General features: G+C 38.2%; 1 protein-coding gene across 10 annotated transcripts in view; it reads right to left on the bottom strand.

Annotated features, from left to right (window-relative positions):
• The window catches only part of RPGR (retinitis pigmentosa GTPase regulator), a 151,034-nt gene that overhangs the window by 20,529 nt on the left and 106,259 nt on the right, over positions 1–24,246 (bottom strand). For 5 of the 10 annotated variants that reach the window (XM_074391961.1, XM_074391960.1, XM_074391963.1 and 2 more), the window contains 8 exons: positions 23,647–23,802; positions 19,646–19,770; positions 17,390–17,569; positions 15,739–15,907; positions 9,951–10,042; positions 9,103–9,168; positions 5,754–5,934; positions 2,013–5,141 (listed from right to left, as the gene is read on the bottom strand). In XM_074391961.1, coding sequence (XP_074248062.1) covers positions 3,349–5,141; positions 5,754–5,934; positions 9,103–9,168; positions 9,951–10,042; positions 15,739–15,907; positions 17,390–17,569; positions 19,646–19,770; positions 23,647–23,802 — 2,762 coding nt within the window. In that variant the 3' untranslated portion in view covers positions 2,013–3,348. Of the gene's footprint in view, positions 1–2,012; positions 5,142–5,753; positions 5,935–9,102; positions 9,169–9,950; positions 10,043–15,738; positions 15,908–17,389; positions 17,570–19,645; positions 19,771–23,646; positions 23,803–24,246 lie in introns of those variants that run through there. The other 5 variants (XM_074391965.1, XM_074391966.1, XM_010334823.3 and 2 more) reach the window with 2 other exon arrangements.

Here is a 24,246-nt window from a genome sequence, read left to right on the forward strand (position 1 = left end):
AATCTAGTTTTAACTACGTCTATAAGCTGGCGATACTCAGCAATCTCCCCTGAGCTCCAGATCCATACATGTATTTGCTTCCTGAACATCTCCCAAAGACAATCTAAAATCTACAGTACAAAACTGTCTCCCAAACCTGCTTCTACTCCCCTATTCTCAATCTTGCTGAATAGCATTCTTTCTATTCAGTTCTGCAGGCTAGAAACAAGAAAAGCTTGGCCTTTTCTTCTTCCATGGTCACAATTTTTTTTTGCTATGTATGTGTATAGCAAGTTTCTCTACAGTGAAATAACAGAAGACATTTCAGTTGCACTCACCTTGAATGTTGCTGTCCAGCAGCAGCAGCAGCAGTTTCTGTGGTAGGTACTCCTTTGCGGCTTACCTTAAAGTCTTTTTCAGTCAGAGTCCTCATTAGGAAATGAAATTCAATGGATTCTACATACACTACTAACACTTCCCTCAATAATGATCAGTGACAAACTACTGTAAAAGCCTGAACAACCAGCAGATGGGAACAATACAGAAGGAACCAGTTATTTTAATCTATGTAACCAAGCGTTAATACATGAGGGACAAAGTGGTCTCATTCTAAAGCTTTTTTTTCCTCCTAAAATACATAAAATTTATAAATATGTAAATCACTTCTGTCAATGAAAGCCTGGCTAGACCTGGGTCTTCTGTCCCCCACCCGACCTGTAACCAGCAATACACTCCTCTCCATAAACTTTTTGAGGGTACTAGACCTGCCACATGTGATTAAATAAATGTTTGCCCAACAGTGGGCACAGAAAGTTAGTGTGTGCTTAGTAGTTTAGGATAACTTCTTACTTTAGTATAACTGCTAGTTAGTTTGAAAGTGGGCTCACTTTGGTGATAAGACTCAAGATTTTTTATTGAGGAAAAGGAATTGCAGAAAATCTGGGTCTGGCAGTGCTCTATTTGGTAATGAACACCTGCTGTTCCTAAAGAATCACTTAGGTCATTCGTTCTCATTCTGTAATTTTCCAGATGAAGAAACTGAGGCCTGCAAAGCTAAGAAACTAGCCCAAGTTCACACAGCTCAAAAGTACAAAGCCAGAAGAAGGGCCTTGGTCTCAAAGTGACTAGGCAGGCCAGCGCTCTCCACTAGAAAACGATGCTTGCATGAAACTACTGCTTCTAAAGAGCACACAAAGTTTTTGGCCAGGGAAATGTGAATAAACACTGAGATGAGCATATTTTAGAACATTGTTTCAGTATTACTGACTGATTAATTCTTCAGTAGAAGATGAATACCCATAGCTATTACATTAATAACTTGAGTTTAAGAGTTTCTCATTTCCCTAGGGGTTTCTTTCTTTATGAACTCTTTGTCTGTCATCCATCTTATTTAATCATTTTAAGGCTACTTTTAAAATAATCATGTTTGGCACATATATTTTTATCATAGTATTAATTCTTTTCTACTAACCCTCAATGAACGTGGTCGAATTTGGTAAAGCACTGCAATGCCAAATCAGTACATTTGGTTAGGGGAAGCTGCCAGAGATCCTTGCTGCTAAGGTAAAGTTTATAATTGCTCCTAGGAAATCCTTCACTTCATATGATCCTAGTCTTTTTCTTTATATTCTTTCTCACTCAGAGAATCAAACGTGCAAAGAATTCAACTACACAAAATTCACAGGAAGTTTATCATCAAAATCCTTCTTAATAAAACTAAGTATAAGAAACCTCTCGGCCGGGCACGGTGGCTCAAGCCTGTAATCCCAGCACTTTGGGAGGCCGAGGCGGGTGGATCACAAGGTCAAGAGATTGAGATCATCCTGGTCAACATGGTGAAACCCCGTCTCTACTAAAAATACAAAAAATTTGCTGGGCATGGTGGCACGTGCCTGTAATCCGAGCTACTCAGGAGGTTGAGGCAGGAGAATTGCCTGAACCCAGGAGGCGGAGGTTGCAGTGAGCCGAGATCGCGCCATTGCACTCCAGCCTGGGTAACAAGAGTGAAACTCCATCTCAAAAAAAAAAAAAAAAAAAAAAAAAAAAAGAAACCTCTCATGTCCAGGATATGAAAGAGATTATGAAAGGATATCAGTAGATAAAAGAGCCACAAATAAACAACAGTCAAACAAATTAGCTGCATTATGTACATGGAAACTTTTAAGGGACAATCGAAATTACTCAAGTGGAAATCTAGCCTCTCTAAAATTCAGTATCTAATACTAGACAGTTTATCTTTTCACAAAGAATTTCTGACTATATACATTTAATTTTTTATTTTACTTGAAATATTCTGACAAGCAACAGACAAACTGAAATTACAGAACAGTCAATGAATACATTGAGAGCATATAACACATACCAGAAATGAAGGCTCTGATAAAGTACAGTTAAAGCTTGGAAATGATAGGAGTTTAGAAATTAAAAATTACAGAAGACAAGAGACATTAAAGCTGTCATAACTTTTCAAGAGTAAAGAAAACAAATGTATAGAAAACTAAATTAGTTTTAAAGTGTAATTTTTCTTCCCTAAAAAGTTTCTTACACGAATAACAGTAAGGATAGAGTAAATCTGTCAATAGGAAAATTAGAAGAGACTGCAGTTATCACATCGTCTCATCCATTTTACAGATGAGGAAACTGAGGCCCAATGAGTAGCTCTGCCTGGACCAAAAATACTTCAAGTTTTACATATTTCCAGATTATACATTTAAATTAATCACCATTAGATATATTACCATCTGCCCAGACAGTAACTAAAAGAGATCACATTATTGGGATCTAAGATCTGAACACAGCTGTCACTTTGTAGATTTTTGCAAAAAGAATACATAAAAGGTAAAAGACAACACTACTTCTTTAAAATATGAGTGCCTCAACTGAGTTTTACAATACTATCCATTATTAGAAAATTATTCTATCCAGTAGGTAAACTGTAATCACAAACTTAAAAAAAAGTGCTAACATATTTATAAGAAATTAGAAGTTTCTATAGCCCTTAAGGATCTGTGCCATTTAAAAACGGAATGATTTCTGTACACAAACAAAACACTCTTACAGTATGTTACTATTGTTAAAGCTGCCTTTAATAAACATAGAATGTTAATACTCTGATATGACCTTTCAATATTTTCTAGTTATAGTTTTATAATTTGGGGGGAATACACCAAAATATTAGTTTGAGAGGCCAAAATTGACCGGTGCCTTCTATTGTCTTTGACTCCTTAACACAACCGCATCAGTTGCTTTTTTTTTACTACACATCAAATTATGACATAAAATCAGTTTAGTAACATGTAATGAGTGCCTGTTATGTGCAAGGCATTTAAATTGTTTGGCTGGCCATAATCAGGTCAAATTTAAGACCTGTTATTTCAATTCCAAATAATGTGGTAATACATTATTCCAGAACTTTTTGGAACCTGGCGGCCCGTTATCTAAAAGTTGTTTTGACCGCACTGGCATTTTGGTCCTTGGCTCTTTCCCCTTTCCCTGTGTGTTAGTAATTGACTTTTTTTCATATGTTTTATGTTTGCCATATTTCACAGATCCTTTTATTTTGCTCACTTTTTTGTACCCTTCTCCTTCAACCCGCCTTTCATTCTCTTCTTCACCTGTCTCCTGGTAGTTCCCCTCCTCTTCCTCCTCCTCTTCTCTGTTCCTCCTGTTTTCTTCTTGTTCCCCCTCCTTTTCCCTTTCTTCCCCTTCCTCTTCTCCTTCCTCTTCCTCTCCTTCCTCCTCTTCCTCCCCTTCTTCCTCCTCCTCTCCTTCTTCCTCCCCCTCTCCTTCTTCCCCCTCTTCCTCTTCCCCCTCTCCTTCCTCTCCTCCCTCCTCTTCCCCTTCTCCTTCCTCCCCTCCTTCTCTTTCCTCCTCCTCCCCCTCCACTTCCCCTTCTCCTTCCTCCCCTTCCTCCTCTTCCCCCTCTGCTTCCCCTTCTTCTTCCTCCCCTTCCTCCTCCCCTTCCCCTTCTCCTTCCTCCCCTTCTTCCTCCCCTTCCCCTTCTCCTTCCTCCCCTTCCTCCTCCCTTTCTCCTTCATCCCCTTCCTCCTCACCTTCCCCTTCTCCTTCCTCTTCATCCTCCCCTTTCCCTTCTTCCTCCCCTTCCTCACCTTCCTCACCTTTATCCTCCCCTTCTCCTTCCTCCCCTTCCTCCTCCCTTTCTCCTTCCTCCCCTTCCTCTTCACCTTCCCCTTCTCCTTCCTTCCCTTCATCCTCCCCTTCCCCTTCCTCCTCTTCCTCCTCCCCTTCTCCTTCCTCCTCTTCCCCCTCCCCTTCTCCTTCCTCCTCTTCCCTCTCCCCTTCTCCTTCCTCCTCTTCCCTCTCCCCTTCTCCTTCCTCCTCTTCCCTCTCCCCTTCTCCTTCCTCCTCTTCCCTCTCCCCTTCTCCTTCCTCCTCTCCCCCTTCTTCCTCTTCCCCCTCTCCGTCCCCCTCCTCTACTTTCCCTCCCTCCTCTTTTATCTCCCTTCTCCCCTCTGTTTCCTCCTCTTCCCCCTCTCCTTGGTCTCCTTCCTCCTTTCCTTTCTCCTCCTTCCCCCCTCTTTCCTCCTTTCCCCTTTCTCCTTCCTCCTCCTCTCCTTCTTTCTTTTCACCTTCTCCCTCCACTTCTTCCTCTTCTCCTTCCTCTTTCCCTTCTGCCTCCTCCTCCTTCTCTTCTTCTTCCTCCTCTTCTCTGTCTCCCTCCTCTTCTTCTCCTTCTTCATGCTCCTCCTCTCCTCCCTCCTCCCCTTCTCCCTCTTCCATCTCTTGGTTTCCTTCCTCCTGATGGCCTTGCTCCCTTTCCTTTTGTTTCTGCTCCTCCCTATCCCTCTTTTCCCATTCCTCTTTCTCTGCTAGGTCCTTCTCTCCCTCTCCTGGCTTCTCTATTTCTCCCCTACCCTTGTCTTTCTCCCCCTTCTCCGCCCTCTCCTCACCTTGCCAGTGTTCTGTTCCTGAACTTTCCTCCTCACAGGTTCCATCCCCTCTACCTTCAGGCCCATCCTCTGCCTCTCCCCCTGACTTGCTTTCACTCACCTCTGCTTTGTCTGTAAGGTCATCTGATAGGATCTCTGTTTCCTCCTTTCTTCCTCCACGCACCTTAACATTTTCCTCATTTGCTTCTACCTCTTGCTCCTCTCTTCCATTTCCTTTTGAATCCTCTCCTCCTTCCTCCTCCTCTGGGATCTCTGACAAGTGATCACACTTAAAATCATACTTTGCCATGGATTTGGATATTATGGGTTTAGTCTCTTTTTCATTTCCTTGGTCAATCAATTTCCCGCTATACCATATGTTTTGGTCAGTTTCCACTTCATCATCATCTTTCTCTCACTACTAAATTCTACTGCCTCAGGCTGCTGGGATCTATCAGCTATACCCTGCTGACTCTCACTTGCACCTTCCATGTAACTGTCTGGCTTTTCTACTGATTCTCTTTCACTGTCACAGATGACATCTTGCTTGCTACTTTCTCTTCTTAACAAAATCTTTATTTTCTTCACTCTCGGTATTCATACCTCTATCTGGTAAGTTGCCAAAGAAAGTACTGATACTTTTTGTGCTCTTTTCCCTTTTTCTTAAATCCCTCATATCTGCTATTTCTGCCAGTTTAGTTCCCTTCTCAGAGACTATTTCTTCTGCTTCTAAATCCTTCTGACTGTGTCCTCCATCAGTTTCCTTTTCTATTTCCTTATTATCAAACTGATCAACACCACTTCTATTTTCATGTCTAAATACCTCTTTTTGCAAACCCTCTCCATCAGTGTCAGTCTGAGGTCCCACCTGGCCTGAGTCATTACCTGCTTCCTCATCTGAAAATGCTTCCATAATCGTAGGTGGTTGCGTCATGAAAATCCCTTGTGACACACGTTGTTTACATGCTTTCCCTTCTTTCATTTCTGACATCTCTTTACATTCATCACTATTATCGTTTTCAGGAAGAGCCGTACACTGTGGCAGATTTCCAATTGTTTGCTGTTTCTGTAAATTTTTTGAAGTAATCATTATGTTATACTACTATTAGTTGACAAAGACAACTTATCTACCTTAAATACTGCCAAGATTTTACATTTTTATAAGTTTAACTAGGAGAATAAAAATACCAAGTTTTACCAGATATTTTGCTGAAGTTTCATTTTCCTTAAGGATCATTTGTGCCACTCACTAGTCTATGATACATCTAATTTTGATTTAGTAACACGTATCTGTGTTTAATTTTCAACTCTTACTACCTGTCTTAATTTTGCCATTATTCACAATACCATCAATATTTATTCTCTGCCTCTTTTCTCATTCTGAATCAATCCTTACATAAAACCCACTTCCAGATTGATTTTACAAGATGCTATTTAAAAATGTACACTTCTTGGCCTGGCACAGTGGCTCAAGCCTGTAATTCTAATACTTTTAAGAGGCCAAGACGAGTGGATCACCTGATGTCGGGAGTTCAAGATCATCCTGGCCAACATGGTGAAAACCCGTCTCTACTAAAAATACAAAAATCAGCTGGGTGTGGTGGCGAATGCCTGTAATCCCAGCTACTTGGGAGGCTGAGGCAGGAGAAGTGCTTGAACCCAGGAGGCAGAGGTTGCAGTCAGCCGAGATTATGTCACTGCACTCCAGTCTGGGCAACAAGAGCAAAACTCCATCTCAACGAAAAAAATGTACACTTTTCTTGTACACAGTGTAGCTTAGTATATTTTTCCCACCTTCCTGATCATTTTCAATATTTTTTTCTTGAACAGACTTTCATTCTGTTACCTAGTTGGGAGCACAGTGGCATGATCTCAGTTCACTACAGCCTCTGCCTCCCAGGTTCCAGCAATTCTCTCACCTCAGCCTCCTGAGTAGCTGGGACTATGGGTATGTGTCATCACACCCAACTAATTATAATTTTATAGAGTAGAGATGAGGTTTTACCATGATGGCCAGGCTGGTCTTAAACTCCTGATCTCAAGTGATCTGCCCTTCTTGGCCAACCAAAGTGCTGGGATTACAAGTGTGAGCCAGCACACCTGGCCTAATATTCAAATTTTGGTTTGTCTTTTAAGTCCACAAAATTCACAAAATAAATAAAAATGTAAAATTTGAAAAAAATGAATACTTCACTCGTAAAACTAAAAAAACTGCACATGAAATGTTTTTTATCTATAAACTAAATAATAATGAATATAGTTTTCTTTTCTAAACTAAATTTTCATGAGTTTTCAAATTTGTTACCTTCCTTGTATCCATTATAATAATTTATATACATGAAAGAACACTAAGAGGAAAGAATATTAAGTGTAAAATATAAGATTTGTATAAAAACTATGAAATCAAACACTGACATTTGAATAAAATGCATTAACAATATAAAATTATTTCCTGCTGGACAAAATAAGGCAAAACCAAACTGTTGATCTAAATTCTACAAACAAGTTAATAGATGCACATATCTGATGATTTTGGGTCTCTGGATAGTAAAACCTCACTAACTCAAATCTTTAAATTGTGACGAGTTAGGCCTAGGAAGAGGTTTCTATTGTGCCAAAGAAATTACTAAAACAGGACAAGTTAAAAATTAACAAGCTAATACATAGAAACAGAATAATAAATCTTTTCTCATTTATTAAAGTAGGCCTGATAGGGCCTAAACTTAAAAGGACTACAGAAAGTATAAAACATGCCTGTAATCCCAACACTTTGGGAGGCCGAGGTGGGCAGATCACGAGGTCAGGAGTTCAAGACCAGCCTGGCCAACATAGTGAAACCCTGTCTCTGCTAAAATACAATTTGCTGGATGTGGTAGCAGGCAGCTGTTATCCCAGCTACTCCAGAGGCTGAGGCAGGAGAATCACTTGAACACTTGAACACCGGAGGCGGAGGTTGCAGTGAGCTGAGATCATACCATTGTACTCCAGCCAGGGCGACAGTGCAAGACTCCGTCTCAAAAAAAAAAAAAAAAAAAAAGTATAAAATATATATCAGGTTAAAAGGAATTGCTTTCCATTTCTGTTTGTTCTAGGTCTTGCTCTTTAAAAAATCCTGATTCTTTTAAGAACCCTAAGAGAGCCAGGCCCAGTTGCCAGAACGGATTTCTAAAGGCACATACCTTTCTTTCCCTAGCACAATAAAGCAGCCCAGAAGAGGGAGAGCCTGGAGTCTAAGAGAAGTGGAATGAAAGGCACAAGAGAGATGTCTGCTTGGAAGTATAATCAGTCAAAAATCAGTCAATATTTATTGAGCTTCTACAACTGTGTTCGAACAGCTCTCCCATAACCAAAGAAATGCTGTTATTCACCAAAGGACTAGCTCTAAATTTTTATAATTTAGCATGAATTCTCTTGCATTTCAGAGACTTCAATTTTAAGAGTTTTAAACTTGAAAACATGTCAAAGACACTAGAAACAGAAATTAAATATTTTCTGTGGTCTTCTTCCCTCAATTACATTTCTCCAATTTATCTTCCTAATCCTCAAATCCCTCATTGATTCATCCCACTAGTCCTTAAAGCCAGGTAAAGCAAAAGATTTCATGGCAGGTCTTAATCTCTCTAGCAGTGTGAAAACCACAGCCTATTCCCTTCTTTTGCCATTTGTTATTCATTAAAGGTCTCTCTTTCCCACCCATGAACAGTCTGATTTCCAAATGTTTAATCTCATTATTATGCTATCAATTCCTTGATAAATTAAAGCCCAACCAAATATTGGAAAAGGTTATCAAAGATTTTCACTAAAATCACAAAATTTTAAAGCTAAAAAAGTTATTAAAACCATTCCGTAAAGTCAGCATAATAATACATTCAAAGTCATACTCAACCAAAATCAGAGAGCCACTCTGTCAATAAATGGTAGTCTTTTCTTATACATAAGACTGCAATCATAATCTATGGCTTGATAGAAGGAAAAGTATGGCTATTATAACTTGGTAGTGATCCCAAAGAGCAAATTTCAGCAATAAAATGCTTTCTCACTTGTTTCTTTACAGAAAATACATACCATCAGAACAAACCAAAATGGAGGTTATCTACATTGTATTCCTCTGTCTTTTAAATTCTAATGTAAGTAAATGCTTACGTTTCTTGTGTTTTTTTCCAAAAACCATCCAAAAAAAAAAAAAATAAACTGCTCTTACCAACAATAATGAAAATAAATCTCCATATTATACCTTTTGCTTTGGAAGTGGTGTCAATTTTAATGACTTTTCATTGGAATTCTGGCTCATCATGTGTGTCTGAAATAAATAAAAAATATATATTATAAAAATAATACAGTATATATGCATTTGTACATTGTGTGTGTGTGTGTGTGTGTGTGTGTGTGTGTGTGTGTATTACTATCTGAATTTTCCTATATATATATAGGAAACTTGCATATATATGTATGTGTACATATATATATATATATGTGTGTGTATATATATATGTGTGTATGTGTGTGTGTGTATATATATATATATATATATATATATATATATATATGAAAACAGTTCAGATAGTAATAGAATCCACTCTCAATTGCCATACTAATAATGTGAGGATCAAAACAAATTTCATTGGCCAGGTGTGGTGGCTCACGCCTATAATCCTAGCACTTTGGGAGGCTGAGGCGGGTGTATCACCTGAGGTCAGGAGTTCGAGACCAGCCTGACCAACATGGAGAAACCCCACCTCTAGTAGAAACAAAAATTTAACCCGGTGTGATGGCACATGCCTGTAATGCTAGCGACTCGGGAGGTAAGGCAGGAGAATCACTTGAACCCGGGAGGCAGAGACTGCAGTGAGCCAAGATCATGCCATTGCACTCCAAGATGGGAGATAAGAGCAAAACTCCATCTCAAAAAAAGAAAACAAATTTTATTGTATTGTATGTGAATTATACCTCAACATAACAAAATAAAGTAAAAACAACAAAGTAGCTTTCATGCATATAAGAGTATAGGAGGCGTACACACATTCACATACATGATGAACTGAAATTCAAACTCATTTATATAGACAAATAGGAAATCATTACCATGTTTAAGATATCAGTAGTTTCTCCAAGGTTTCCTATAGTTGAAAAATTATCTATCTCTGCTTCTTTGGTCATTTCATCTTGAAAATTATCTGAATGGTAAAAGAGAAAAAGGAAATCCAGATTTCAACAGAAAAGTGAAAGACGACTGGACAGAAACAGAAATTATTCTATAATATAAAGTGAAGGTATAATTTTACTAAAAGTCCTTTAACCTCATGTCAGGGAAATTAAAAAGAATTCATTCACAGTAATACAGGTTTTTAAATTTCTTTGTGAAAGTTTAAAAATGTTGACACCAATTAGATTACAATTGTTTCATTCATATGAACAGGCAAACACTATTCCTTTGGGATAAAGAACTACCCAGGTATGGAGCACTGTAACAGTTAGTCCTAAGAAGGGCCTCAATGACCTACATCCTCCTGGTGTTCATACTCTTGTGTAGTTCTCTTGCACATTATACCAGGTTGGTCCTATGTGCAGCCAGTAAAATAAAGCAGACGTAATTGTGATAGCATTATAGCTTCTGTTTTGGTTATACACATGTGCATACTTGCACTCGCTCTCACTCTCTTCCCACCTTGGCTACACACATGTGTACTCTCTCTCTTTCTCTCTAATCACTTGCTCTGTAGGAGTCCATGTTGTAAGCATCTCAAGGAAGTGAGGCCTCCTGCCAATGGCCACATGAATGAGCTTGGAAGTGTATCTTCCAGCCTCAGTCAAGCCTTCCGATAACTGCAGCTCCATCTGATGGTGTGGCTGCAACCCTATGAAAGAACCTGGGTCAGAACCACCCAGCTAAGCTGCTGCTGAAGTCCTGATTCTCAGAAACTGTGTGAAATAATACATGCTTGTCTTAATCTGCTAAGTCTTAGGGTGATTTTTAAAATGTAGTAACAGATAACTAGTATAACCTAGAACTTTTCACAGAAAATTGCAAGGTTATTACATCATAAAGTAGATAATTAAATGTCATAAGCTCTACTTTGCAATTTTCTCAATTCTCACTATGCCCTCAGTAATCACCAATACATTTGGAAGTAGCTCCTTAATGAAGTCTTCACTAAAAGGTGACAGTCCACACTGATCCCTTCCCTTTAAATCCACTGAATTGAATGAGCAAATAATCATTTGGTATTTATTCCATGTGTGGTAATATGCAGAATAGCAACCTAAGTAATTGCAAATTCTTTTTTTTAACTGTCTATGTTTAAGGTATACAACAGATGTTTTGATATACATATAACTGTAAGTTCATTAAGAATTAGCAATTACAATTTTGTTATTGTTTGTTGTTAAAAAATTGTAATTGCTATTTCTTAATGAAGTTATAGTCTATAAGGGAATATAAAACATACGATATAGGGGGACGAGAAATTACATCCGTACATTGGGAATCAGTAAAGGTTTCAGTAAGGAGGTACAGAGAAGGATGACTAGAACTCTAAGAGGCAGAGATGGAGGTATAAGGGGAAGACAATGAAGCCCATTCCTAATAAAGCAGCAGAATAGCAGTCTCAGCAAATGAGCAGAGGAAAGAAGCTTGTCTTGAAGGCTTACCAAGTGCCAGAAACAAGCTTTTATATATGTTACACTAACCCTATGACAACAAGGAAGGTTAAGTATTATATCCTTATTTTATAAATGAAGAAATTAAGTTTCAGTGACTATTGGTGTCCAGTGTCAATCTCAGGTCTGTCTGACTCCACAGCCCTTGTTCTTTCCACTAAGTTAGACTGACTAGAACAGTCTCATCAACATTAAGGGTCAGCAAACTTTTTCTCTAAAAGGCCATACAGTAAACAGTTTAGGCTTCCCAGGCCATACGGTCTCTGTCCTAACTAACCTATGACATTGTAGCAGAAAGCAGTCACAGACAATACATAAATGAATGGGTATGGCTGGGTTCCAATAAAACTTTATTTATAAAAACAGGTGCCCAGCTAGATTTGGCCCATGAGCCATTGTCTGTAGACTACTGATCTAAATAAAGATTGTAAGGAAAAGTCTATTGAGAGATAAACTTAGAAAAACAGTTGGGAATCATATGGGAAAATTAACACTTATTTTCATAAATATCAGAAATTCACCGAATACACTGGAGCTGATGGAAACCGAATTGCATCTGAGGAAGATCACTGTGGAAAGTGTTACGCAGGATAGATTGGAGAGGGCAGAGAATATAGGTTTGGAAAATACATAGCAGATTATTTAAGCTGATGACTTTGCCTCAGACTTGACTGAGAAAACAGAAGTCATCATATCTGATCCACTTGATCTTCTCACCAACAAATATACACAAGTACCTCTATTTGCACTCAAGTTCTCACTTGCCTGTTAAAATGGGTGTATTTTTCCTGTTACCAAAGACCGCTCTCTATGTCAGCCCCTCCTGTTTTCCAAGAGCTTTCCAACTTTGGTTATACTTTCTCTCTTCTGTGCTATCTCTCCAGGACTACTGACTCATTCATTAGCATACAAGTGTGCACCAATATTTCCCACTGAGCCTACATCCCCCTCTAGCTGCCAGTCCATTTCTCTGCTCCACTTCATCAGCAAATATACAAAGAAATTATCTGTTCATCTTATCTCCTCTTCACTCCCTCATTCCCTATTCATAACTCAACTCTTAACACTCTGGCTTCTTCCTTGATCCCCTAGAACTGCTCTTGTCCAGGTCACCAGTAAACTCCATTATACCAAATCCATTGGATACTACTCTGAATTACTTTCCCTTGACCTTTGAGCAGTATTTTGCATTCGCGACATTACACTATCCTAATTTCCCACCTCCTGCCTTACTGGCCGACAAAGCTGAGGAAGGCTTCTTTTCTGGCTCTTCTTTCTCTACCCCTCAAATGTTAGCTATTCTTAGGGCTACATTCTGTGCCTTCTCTTCTGACTCTATTATCTAACAGGTGATTTCACCAACTTCCAGGGATTTTATTACTATTATTATTTTAAATAGAGAGTGGGTCTTGCTGTGTTACCCAGGCTGGTCTCAAATTCCTGGCTTCAAGCAATCCTCCTACCTCAGGTTCTCAAAATGTTGGGATTATAGGCATAAGTTACTATGCCCGGCCAATTTTAAATCCCATCTCTATGTTGATGGCTTCCAAATTTATATTTCTAGTCCAGGGCTCTCTTCTAAACTTTAGGCTTGTTTTTCGACAATCAGCTTGGTACTTCTGCTTGTCTCACAGATATATCAGGCTCAGTTCTTAAATTTCTTCCTCAAAATGTATCAACATTCCTCCTGTTTAGGAATCATCTTGGATTCCTCACTTTACTTCACACCTATTTGTAGTACATTAGTAAGTTTAGCAAGTCCGGTTGGTTTTTATGTCTATAATGTATTTCACATATTCCCTCTTCTCTTTTCTCCATTTCCACTGCAAACACCTTGGTCCATACACTATCATCTCTTGCAAAGGACTCACAAGTATTCTTCCTATTTCTAGTCTGGCCTCTGTATAAATCTATATGGAGGTAGAAGTGATCATAATCATCTTAAAGTGGAAATAGGATTGAAACACATCAGCCTACTGCTTAAAATCTTTTAATGGCTTTCTATTGCACTTAAGAAAAACATTCAAGTAGGTCTCTCATGGCCTGTAAAACCATAAATAATTTTTCACTGTCTCTTTCTCCAATACTATTTTGTCTTATCCTTTTCCTCACTTTCTAGCCCCATTGGTTGTCTTTTCTTAACTGCCTCCAAACCTTTGCCTATATTAGTTTCTTTGCCTTAAATACATAGTCATCTCTTTCTTATCCTTGAGCTTAAATGACATCTTAGTAAGACATATCCTGATCCACTTTCCTCCATTATAAAGACTGACGTCTGTGAAAGATTTAGAAAAAGTCACAGTATGTGTTAGTTACAACTTTCAAAATACATTTCATTAAGAGAATGTTAGCAGTCACAAAAAGACAAGAGATGGCATTTCCTTTTGATCTAGCTACAAAATTATGCGTATGCTCACATTCAAATCTCTGGGACTGAGAAACAATTTTCCCTAAACATAAATGTCTTTTTTCCCTTATACACAATACAAACTGCTTGTCAGAATCTACTATCTTTTCCATGTCCAGGTCTGAAGAGTACCATTAAACACTGATTCTTATTTCAAAAGAAAACATATAAAAGTTGTGGGTCAGGCATAAGAAATCAGCTCATTACCAAGATCCTAGTTATATATAATATCCCATTCCCATGACCCACCATTCTTACCTAAGTTCCCAATCCTTTATTACCTCAACCCTTTGCCTATGTTCCTGATCTCAAAGATATACAAATTATCTGTTCCTAGTCCCTCATTCTTAGTCCCTGATGCCAGGTTTATCTTCTTAATTTCTTTTTTTTTTTTTTTTTTTTTTTGTGACGGAGTTTCGCTCTTGTTACCCAGGCTGGAGTGCAATGGCGCGATCTCGGCTCACCGCAACCTCCGCCTCCTGGGCTCAGGCAATTCTCCTGCCTCAGCCTCCTAAGTAGCTGGGATTACAGGCATGCACCACCACGCCCAGCTAGTTTTTTGTATTTTTAGTAGAGACGGGGTTTCACCATGTTGACCAGGATGGTCTCGATCTTTCAACCTCGTGATCCACCCGCCTCGGCCTCCCAAAGTGCTGGGATTACAGGCTTGAGCCACCGCGCCCGGCCATCTTCTTAATTTCAAATCTACTGCTTACTCTCTGATCTCCTGGTCCTGGCTTCTTGTCCTACCCCTAACAAACAGAGGAGTATGTTGGCTATTACAAATAAAACTGCTATGAACCTTCAAAAAAAATATGTTTTGAAACTTACAGTAACTTTCAGAAAAGGAATGTCTCCTTCAAAAATTATTTGCCATTTACTTTAAAAAGTATGCATCATTGGAACAATAATTTTAAAGCACAGGAGAATCCCTAAATTTAATTAAGAAAGAATATTTCCTCTCTAGATGTCCTGCAGTCAGATACACAAATATCTGTAAAGAAAATTATTTAGAAGAGGTACAGAATAGTGAAAGAGTTGGGATTACAATTTAAAACATGAAATCTGTACCTAATAGGTAGTGAGGTTAAGATATTAAATTAATCATAACAACCTTTACTGAGGTGTTTCTAGAGGTGTTGGGCTCAATGCTAAATATTTTATATGCCTGATCTCACTGAATCCTCACAATCACTCTCTGAAGTCAAAATTATTAATCAATTTCAAAGACAAGGAAACTGAGGCTTGGAGATGTTAAGCAACTTTCCCAAAGTCAGTCACACAGCTAGTAAATGTCAAAACTGGCATTTGACTCGGATGAGTTTAACTCCATTTCCCATGCTCTTAACCACTATGTTATACAGCCTAAATATAGAATTTCAAATAGATTCAGAAGACCTGCATTCAAATTCTGACCCCTTCATTTATAAGCTGAGTGAACTTGGCCAAGTCACATGATCTCTTCAAGCCTTGCTTTTCTCATCTGTAAAATGAGGACTATAATTCCCTCCCAAGTTCATTGAGTGGTTTCAGGGTTTAAAAACGATCAAGTTAAGGAAGGTACTATGACTGTTATCCACTGCTCTATAAAGACATGCTGCTGTGCTTACATGGCACTCTTGGGGGCACTGATGGTGCTTTCTATTTGTAAGGATACTTCTGGATTTGAGTTCAAATGAGAGACTTAGGCTCTAACCAGGGAGAGAACAACTTAAATAACTGGAGAAAACATCTTAAGATAAACATAAAAACAACAGGAATAAAAGGCACATTTATACTGAGAGCAGACAGAGTAGCAAAAGTTACCTGGTTCCTCTGGCTGCATGAGGTCCTCTTCAGGTAAGATTCTCTCTAGGAGGTCACTCTTAGAACAGCATGGAAAGAATGATTTGTGGGGAAAAGAAGCAGAAAGGTCAAAAGGTCCTTCTACTGGAGGTCGTGTTTTTATCAATGGAAGAGTACCTGGAGATCTCTCCTTTAAAATAAGCAGGTTAAACAAACTATTAAATGATGTTATATATTTAATATTGATATAAACTTTCCTCAAAGTTGCTAAAGATATTTAAGAGAAAGACATAGAAAATATGCTAACACTGCACAACATTTACGTCTTAATAATCCTCAAAGGCCCAAAAACATTTGTCCTGTTGTCTCTGTATCTTAGTTGCTCTAAATTGTCAATTTGGAAGCTTTTTTTTTTCACATGACGGGGGAAAAATGTGTGTGCACTTTCTCTACCCGCCCTAAGAAATAAAACATTACTTAGGAGATGTAAATAAACAACGACTACAAAATACTAATGGAGTATTTCTTAACTTTTCTATATATGCTTTTTTATAACAAAACATCAGATTTAACCTTTTTACTTCAAAAGAAATATGTTGGCTATTACAAATAAAACTGCTATGAAACTTGAAAAAATGTGTTTTAAAACTTACAGTAGTTTTCAAAAAAGGAATGTCACCTTCAAAAATTATTTGCCATTTACTTTAAAAGACATACGTGTCATTGGGGCCAGGCTTGGTGGCTCACACTTGTAATCCCAACACATTGGGAAGCTGAGGCTGGTGGACGAGTTGAGGTTGGGAGTTCAAGACCAGCCTGGCCAACATGGTGAAACCGCATCTCTACTAAAAATACAAAAAAAATTAGCCGGACATGGTGAGGCACGCCTATAGTCCCAGCTACTCGGGAGGCTGAGGCAGGAGAATTGCTTGAACTCTGGAGGCGGAGGTTGCAGTGAGCCAAGATCATACCATTGCACCCCAGCCTGGGTGACAGAGTCTGTCTCAAAAAAAAAAAAAAAAATACACACACACACATATATATATATATATACGTCATTGGAACAATAATTTTAAAACACAAGGAGAATCTCTAAATTTAACTAACTGAAGTCCTTATTCCTTTGTTTTCCCATTTCATTGTTTAAAGAGTATAACCTTCTACTGCTCATGAGGTTTAACTAAAAGATAAAAGAATGTAGAATTATGTAAGATAATTAAGTTCCACAGATTTCTGAACAACATAACATTATGCCTATAGTTAACAATACTGTATTGCACTCTTAAAAACTCTGTTAAGTGGGTGTATTTGTTGTGTTTTTATTACCATAATAAAAAAAGCATATAACAAGTCAAACCACATGCAGTTGAAAAAACAATTCAGCATTCACTGAGAGGTGAGAAATAGGCCTATAAAAGGATGATTTTATAGCACCATTGTCTATATGCAAAGGTTTCTCATAATTTAAATTTTATTTGTATCTTTAAAAGCATTAAGCTTTTCTGAAGTTTTCTGAATTAACTCTAAAAGTTTGTAAGCACTCAACCCTAATAATTTTACTTAGCAAATTTATCTGAGAAGACTTTTCAATTTAAAAAGCAAACATATTTTTCTTTTAGTTTTCTTTGCAGTGTTAGGTAATACTATTATACAGAATAGGCCACAATTGTACCTTCTCTCTTCGCCGCATCCGTGCTGATACAGTTCTCTGCAGTACGTTTCCTGAGGTTAAATTGCCCAAGGGCAGAAAAGATAAGCAAGTATCATTTATTTCATCAAGTTCAATTTCTTCTGCCTTACGACGAAGACGAGGAGCAGCAAATACTACCATGTGACATCCACCACAAGCAACCTGCAGCATAAATCCACAGAAAAACTAATCAACACTGGTTTCAAACACAAATGAGTTTTTAACAGTTATCAGCTGTAAGACATTTACTTAGTGGTAGGCTTCCTTGATAGACTGACTTGGTGAATCTGTCTATACATATGTGTGTGCACAATGAGAATGTGTACACAATATGTACACAATTACCATACATATTCATTAAGCACTGTGATTGAAAATGAGAACAAGTTTAATCCACTATTTTACTTTCCATTTAAAATAATATAGAGAAAAAATAATTGGCAAATTACATTTCTCCTTACAGTTAGAAAATGTTATATTTTAATCTGGGAGGAACATTAAAAATGTGAAAAAATTACTGGAAGAATTTATTTTGAAAAAGTATTAATCAGTCTCTGGGGCTAATTATGTCTCTAAGCTTTCTTTACATGGACATTTTCTAAGTTTAATGCTTAAAAGTTCTTAGAGGAAAATAAATGAAAGTATGCATGATGACGGAACAATGAAAAATGAAATCAGCATTCAAAGAATTTTGAGAAATGATCTGCAAGAAAATGTTTTTAAAAAAACCTCATAGTGTAGTATTTTCCATACACAGGTTCTACATACTTTATAATGTTCTACTTTTCCTTCATAATACTTTAAAATTTAAATATATATATATTTATATATCCTTTTAAAAATTATCATTAGACTGTAATAAATAAGTCCTCAATGAATGAGGACTTGGTTATTTCATTCATCACTGTATACAGTACTTTGTTTTTTGTTTTTTGTTTTTTTTTGAGATGGAGTTTCACTCTTGACACTCAGGCTGGAGTGCAATGGCACAATCTTGGCTCACTGCAACCTTCGCCTCTTGGATTGAAGCATTTCTCCTGCCTCAGCCTCCTGAGTAGCTGGGATTACAAAGACCCACCACCATGCCCAGCTAATTTTTGTATTTTTAGTAGAGATGGGGTTTCGCCATGTTAGCCAGCCTGGTCTTGAACTCATGAACTCAGGTGATCCGCCTACCTCGGCTTTCCAAAGTGCTGGGATTACAGGCATGAGCCACCCTGCCTGGCCAGTACTTTGTATTTCTTATATTTAGCGCACTATCTTATACACAGTAGGCTTTCATTAAATAATTGTCAAATCAATAAATGAAAGTGTTCCATATTATGAGACATTGAGTCTTTGGAGGACAAACTGCAGTATTATCATCAAGTAAACAGAATTTTCAAAAGTCTAAACTGGCAAAAGTATTAAGAAACAATACAGGTATGATGCGTGATAGTGATGTGACACTGAAACAATATATCCTTAACCTAAGAAAATTTAGCCAAAATACCACATCTCCAAAACTATTTTATTTTATTTATTTATTTATTTATTTATTTTGGAGACAGAGTGTCACTCTATTGCCCAGGCTGGAGTGCAGTGGCACGACCACAGCTCACTGCAACCTCCACCTCCCAGGTTCAAGCAATTCTCATGCCTCAGTCTCCCAAGTAGCTGAGATTACAGTTGTGTGCCACCACACCTGGCTAATTTTTGTATTTTTTGTAGAGACAGGGTTTCACCATGTTGGCCAGGCTGGTCTTAAACTCCTGATCACAGGTGATCCACCCGCCTTGGCCTCCCAAAGTGCTGGGATTACAGGAGTAAGCCACTGTACTGCACCCCGCCAAAACTCTATTATCAGACTTTCTGTTGTGCAGGATTTGAGAGTCTCTAACATTTAATTCAGCAAGTATTTACTAAAGACCACTGTGAACAAGGTACTCTGCTGGGTGCTACACAATATACAAAGCTTGCAGGTATGGCACAGTCCCAGCTTTCAACAGATATATGCGAACGAAGAAGAATCAAGATTTCAGCAAAGAGGAAGATGCTAAAGGAGGAAAATTAGGAGAGAGACATTTTCTGAGTGGCATCATGTCTGAGATGTGGCTTTTAGGAAACTAATATTATATTTATTAGATATATCCATGATACTCTTTCATACAAACATAAAAGTATTTATATTCTATGAAATACAGAAAGACTCAAATGTAGGAATATGAAAATATAAACAGGAAAATGTGATGCCCTTACCAATTTAACTTTATACTTTAACAAATAAGAGCACAAAATGGGAATGAACTGATTGGTAAAATTCTCCAGTTCGAGTCCTAATTTTCCATGGCGACCATCTCCAAAAGTATACATAAGGCCAGTATCTAAAATGCAAAAAAATGAGAATTATAAAAGTTTTACTTGTATGGATCTATTTGCAAACAGATAAATATATTAACTTATACTGCAATTATAATTTTCCCCTTCAAATTCTACATTGAATTTACTTTGATCTACTGATCTTTCCACACTCTCCATGGTCTCCGTGGTCCTGCACGTAACATCAGGCAATAAATATTCTGAGACTAAATCAATTAACCTTGGTGGTTTGTGAAGATGATGACCTGTCACACAAGGCAGTGTGTGTGAAATCACAGCAATACAGCATGAGAGCTTGAGATCCACATCATATATTCCAAGGAGAGAAGATGTTTGTATTCTGACCCCTACATTCCAGCATGAACTATTTTCCTTTTTCCTGAGATCAATGATAGATCAGATTTTCTCAGCCTTGGCACTACTGACATTTGGGGCCAGATAATTCATGGTTGTATGGGTCTCTCCTGTACACTGTAGTATGTTCAGCAGCATCCTTGGCCTCTACCCACTAAATGGCCAGTAGGACAACTCCACTCTGCAGCCATGACAAGTAAAAAATGTCTCAAAATGTTGTCACGTAACTTGGGGGGCGGGGGATGCACAAAATCTCTACTACTGGTTTGGTTTAACTAATCTGGCTCCTGGGCTGTGGAATACTTTTGAAGTAAATGCCATAAGCCAACCATGCTAAGCAATTTCTATACCAATACCTGGGTCCCCTCTGAAGCTAGGCCCATAATGATGATGAGTAATCTTGTCACTTCTCATCAGTTAGTCCTTTTGCTCACTGCCATAGCAGCTATTATGAACCTTCACACTCCCTTCTTCAAGCCGCTCCTTCATACCCTCCATCTCAAATGGGGTAAGGGTCAGGGCAGCAGAAGTAAAGGGTGTTAATATGGTGCAGAGGAGGGGAATTTTCCTCTAGTCTGGGGATTAGGGAAGGCTTTCAAAGGGTAACCTAAAGGATTAGTAGGGCTTAGCTGCATGAAGAAAGGAGCAAAGAATCTTCCAGGCAGTCAGCAATACACAGAAAGGCTCTGAATCAAGAGCAAATGTGCCTTGGGCAAGAAGCTGAAAGACAACTAACACACCTGGAGCACCAAGGGGAGAGTGGTGGGGGATGAGTCTGAAGAAGTAAAAAGGGACTACTTGTTGTGTCCTATTAGTTGAGATGAAGAATTTTTAAACTTTATCTTAAGGACATTAAGAAGGAAAATGAATGGTTTTAAGCTGGGAAACAATTGGATCACCTTTGGGGACTTCTGGTTTAAGATGGCACAGTTACTGCATACTAAGCAAATCCAAGAGAACTGACTGAAAAATCATTAGAAATAATAATATAATCCAGTAAGGTGGCAAGTATAAAAATTAATTTACAAAAATAGGTAGATTCCCTGTAAATATATAAATAAGTGATAGTCAGTGTTTGACTTTTTAGACTATTTTTTTTTTTTTTTTTTTTTTTTTGAGACAGAGTCTCACTCTGTCACGCAGGCTGGAGTGCAATGGCACAATCTTGGCTCACTGCAACCACTGCAACCTCCGCCTCCTGGGTTCAAGTGATTCTCCTGTCTCAGCTCCTAAGTAGTCGGGATTACAGGCACACACTGTCATCCCCGGCTAATTTTTGTATTTTTTCTTAGTAGAAATTGGGTTTCACCATGTTGACCAGGCTACAGACTCTTATAATTCTTATTATTAAGTATTTATGTCCTTCCTTTATATATACTCCTTATCAACTTTATCCCTTCTTTCTCTTTCTTTTCAACTGGATTTCTTTACCCTAAATATTTAAGGTTTGCCTTTTTAATTTGATTGTCTTTTGTCTGAAAAAAATAAACACCAGGCCGGGCACGGTGGCTCATGCCTGTAATCTCAACACTTTGGGAGGTCGAGGCAGGTAGATCACTTGGGGTCAAGAGTTTGAGACAAGCCTGGCCAACATGGCAAAACCCTCCCTCTACTAAAAATAAAAAAAAATTAGCTGGGAGTAGTGGCGGGCACCTGTAATCCCAGGCACTTGGGAGGCTGAGGCAGAAGAATCGCTTTAACATGGGAAACGGAGGTTGCAGTGAGCCGAGATTGCGCCACTGCACGCCAGCCAGGCGACAGAGTGAGACTCCGTCTCAAAAAAAACAGAAACAAAGAAACCCCCAGTCCAAGCTGCCTGATTGCACTTCCAATATCAGAGAGATTTTAAAAATTTGAGCCACTGGCTATAATGGGAACTGGCAAGATCTTACAGATAACCCACTACATACTTCTCATTAGTCCTGAAGGAAAAAAAAAATCCACACCACTTGTCCTCTAGGGACGACTGATGAACAAAAAGGCAAACAAAGTTAATGTTCAATTATTTGTGCTATAAGCCTTTTGATCAGGAGTAAAGGTACTATGAAAATTTAACTAAATAATCAAATTGTATATTGGATGACAGATTAAAAACAGTATGTATTCACTCTCAGTGGGAGTTTACAGTTGATGGAAAATGACAGTAAGGACAGAGAAAGTGAGATTAGGATCCTATAGTTAAGAGATACATATCAACAACTCTTAATGGATGATGAATGAATACTTTTTACATTTTATATAATGCTACTTCATGATATATCATCAAGGACATTGATACTTGATATGGGCAGGTCATCCTCTCTGAAAGGTTCTCTGGGGAAGAAGGAACAGTGTATCTTACATTTGCTGATTCCTAATTTCCCTAACCAGATACCATTAGATGAGCAGTAGCTTGTTCACAGCAGCAGCTTTTTCAGAGAGAAGGAAAAAAAATAGAAATACTAGTAGATGGATTATGTCAATATACTAGATGATTTCTGACTGTCCAATGCTTCACTTCATTTTTAGACAAAAATAGTGAAATCATATACACTTTTGTTACAAAGCATTTAAAATTGTGGACTATATCAACTACCTACGTATGTGCAACTGAATCAGTTAGGGGAGAATCTTTACTGAGTCCTACATTATTAGCAGCACATAGTTTTGAGATTGAGAAGCTGGCTCAAAGGAACATTTCCCTGCATGAAGGAGATACCACAGAGTGGAAAAAGGTATCCACTTACTGATCTCTGAGGTGCCCTTCTAACACTGGAAAGAGAAGGAAAGAAGTCATTCCTGAAAACGCCTCCAGGTGGCAAAAACGTAAGAATTGACTCAGACTGAGTACAGCTCTGTCTGACTGAACAGAAAGAATGTTTTAAAATAAGTTTTTGCTTGTGGGATTTTTCCTTTTGGCCTGAGCAGAGTTAAGAGCCTTCAAACTGGCCATACTCGGTGGCTCATGCCTGTAATCTCAGCACTTTGGGAGGCTGAGGTGGGTGGATCACGAGGTCAGGAGTTCAAGACCAGCCTGGCCAAGATGTTGAAACCCCGTCTCTACTAAAAATACAAAAATTAGCTGAGCATGGTGGTACGCGCCTGTAATCCCAGCTACTCAGGAGGCTGAGGTGAAAGAATCGCTTGAACCTGGGAGGAGGAGGTTGCAGTGAGCCAAGATGGTGCCACTGCACTCCAGCCTGGGTGACAGAGTGAGACTCTGTCTCAAGAAAAAAAAAAAGGCTTCAGACTGATACAATTTCAAAATGATTCCTGTTTTCCGCCAAAGAATAATACTATGGTCTTATTACTGACATCATCAGCTTATTGTGAGGTTCTAAATGTTGGGATCATTTACATTCTAAATTGAATTAAAATAATAAAAAGGAGCTCACAACTTTATATTTTGGAATATTAAACATGGATTTACATTTTCCTCAGCCATGAACTCCTTTACTTAAGTTAGATACATTCATTTCAGATATAATTTATTTTGTAATAAAATATGCCCAGTTCTATAAATATATAACAGAAATTCTAATCCATACCTGTTAACAAAGCGGCATGATTTTCTCCACAAGAAATATAGCTTATTTTTCGACCCTTAATACTCTCAACGACTCTGGGTTCTGAAGTTTCAAAAAGAAAAGTGCCAAGACCCAGCTGACCAAATTTTCCCAGCCCAAAGGTATACAGATCATTCTCTGAAAGGAAAGGGGCAAATACAAGAGAAGGATTATGGAAGCAGACACTGTTACCATCATATCTGGAAAAACTTTGACATTCAACCTTTTATAGTGAAGGTTAAATACCTCTGGGAAAAAAAAACACATGTAAGAATACTTAATACTGAAGTATAAATCTTTCAATGAAGAAGAGAAAAATGAAAAGGTACACAATTATAAAAATTATGACATGGGTATGATTGTATCTTTTATATACAACCATAAACAGTAAGTAACAGGTATAACAGGTATGATACAAGGCACGTAAGTCAGGGTACCTGAAATGTCACCATAATTACAGTTAGCTCAAAAAGTACCAACTGTCAGCCAGTTGCAGTTGCTCATGCCTGTAATCCCAGCACTTTGGGAGGCCAAGGCAGGAGGATTGCTTGAGGCCAGGAGTTCAAGACCGGACTCACCAAC

The sequence above is a fragment of the Saimiri boliviensis genome, chromosome X (assembly GCF_048565385.1).
Source record: "Saimiri boliviensis isolate mSaiBol1 chromosome X, mSaiBol1.pri, whole genome shotgun sequence".
Classification (NCBI taxonomy): domain Eukaryota; kingdom Metazoa; phylum Chordata; class Mammalia; order Primates; family Cebidae; genus Saimiri; species Saimiri boliviensis.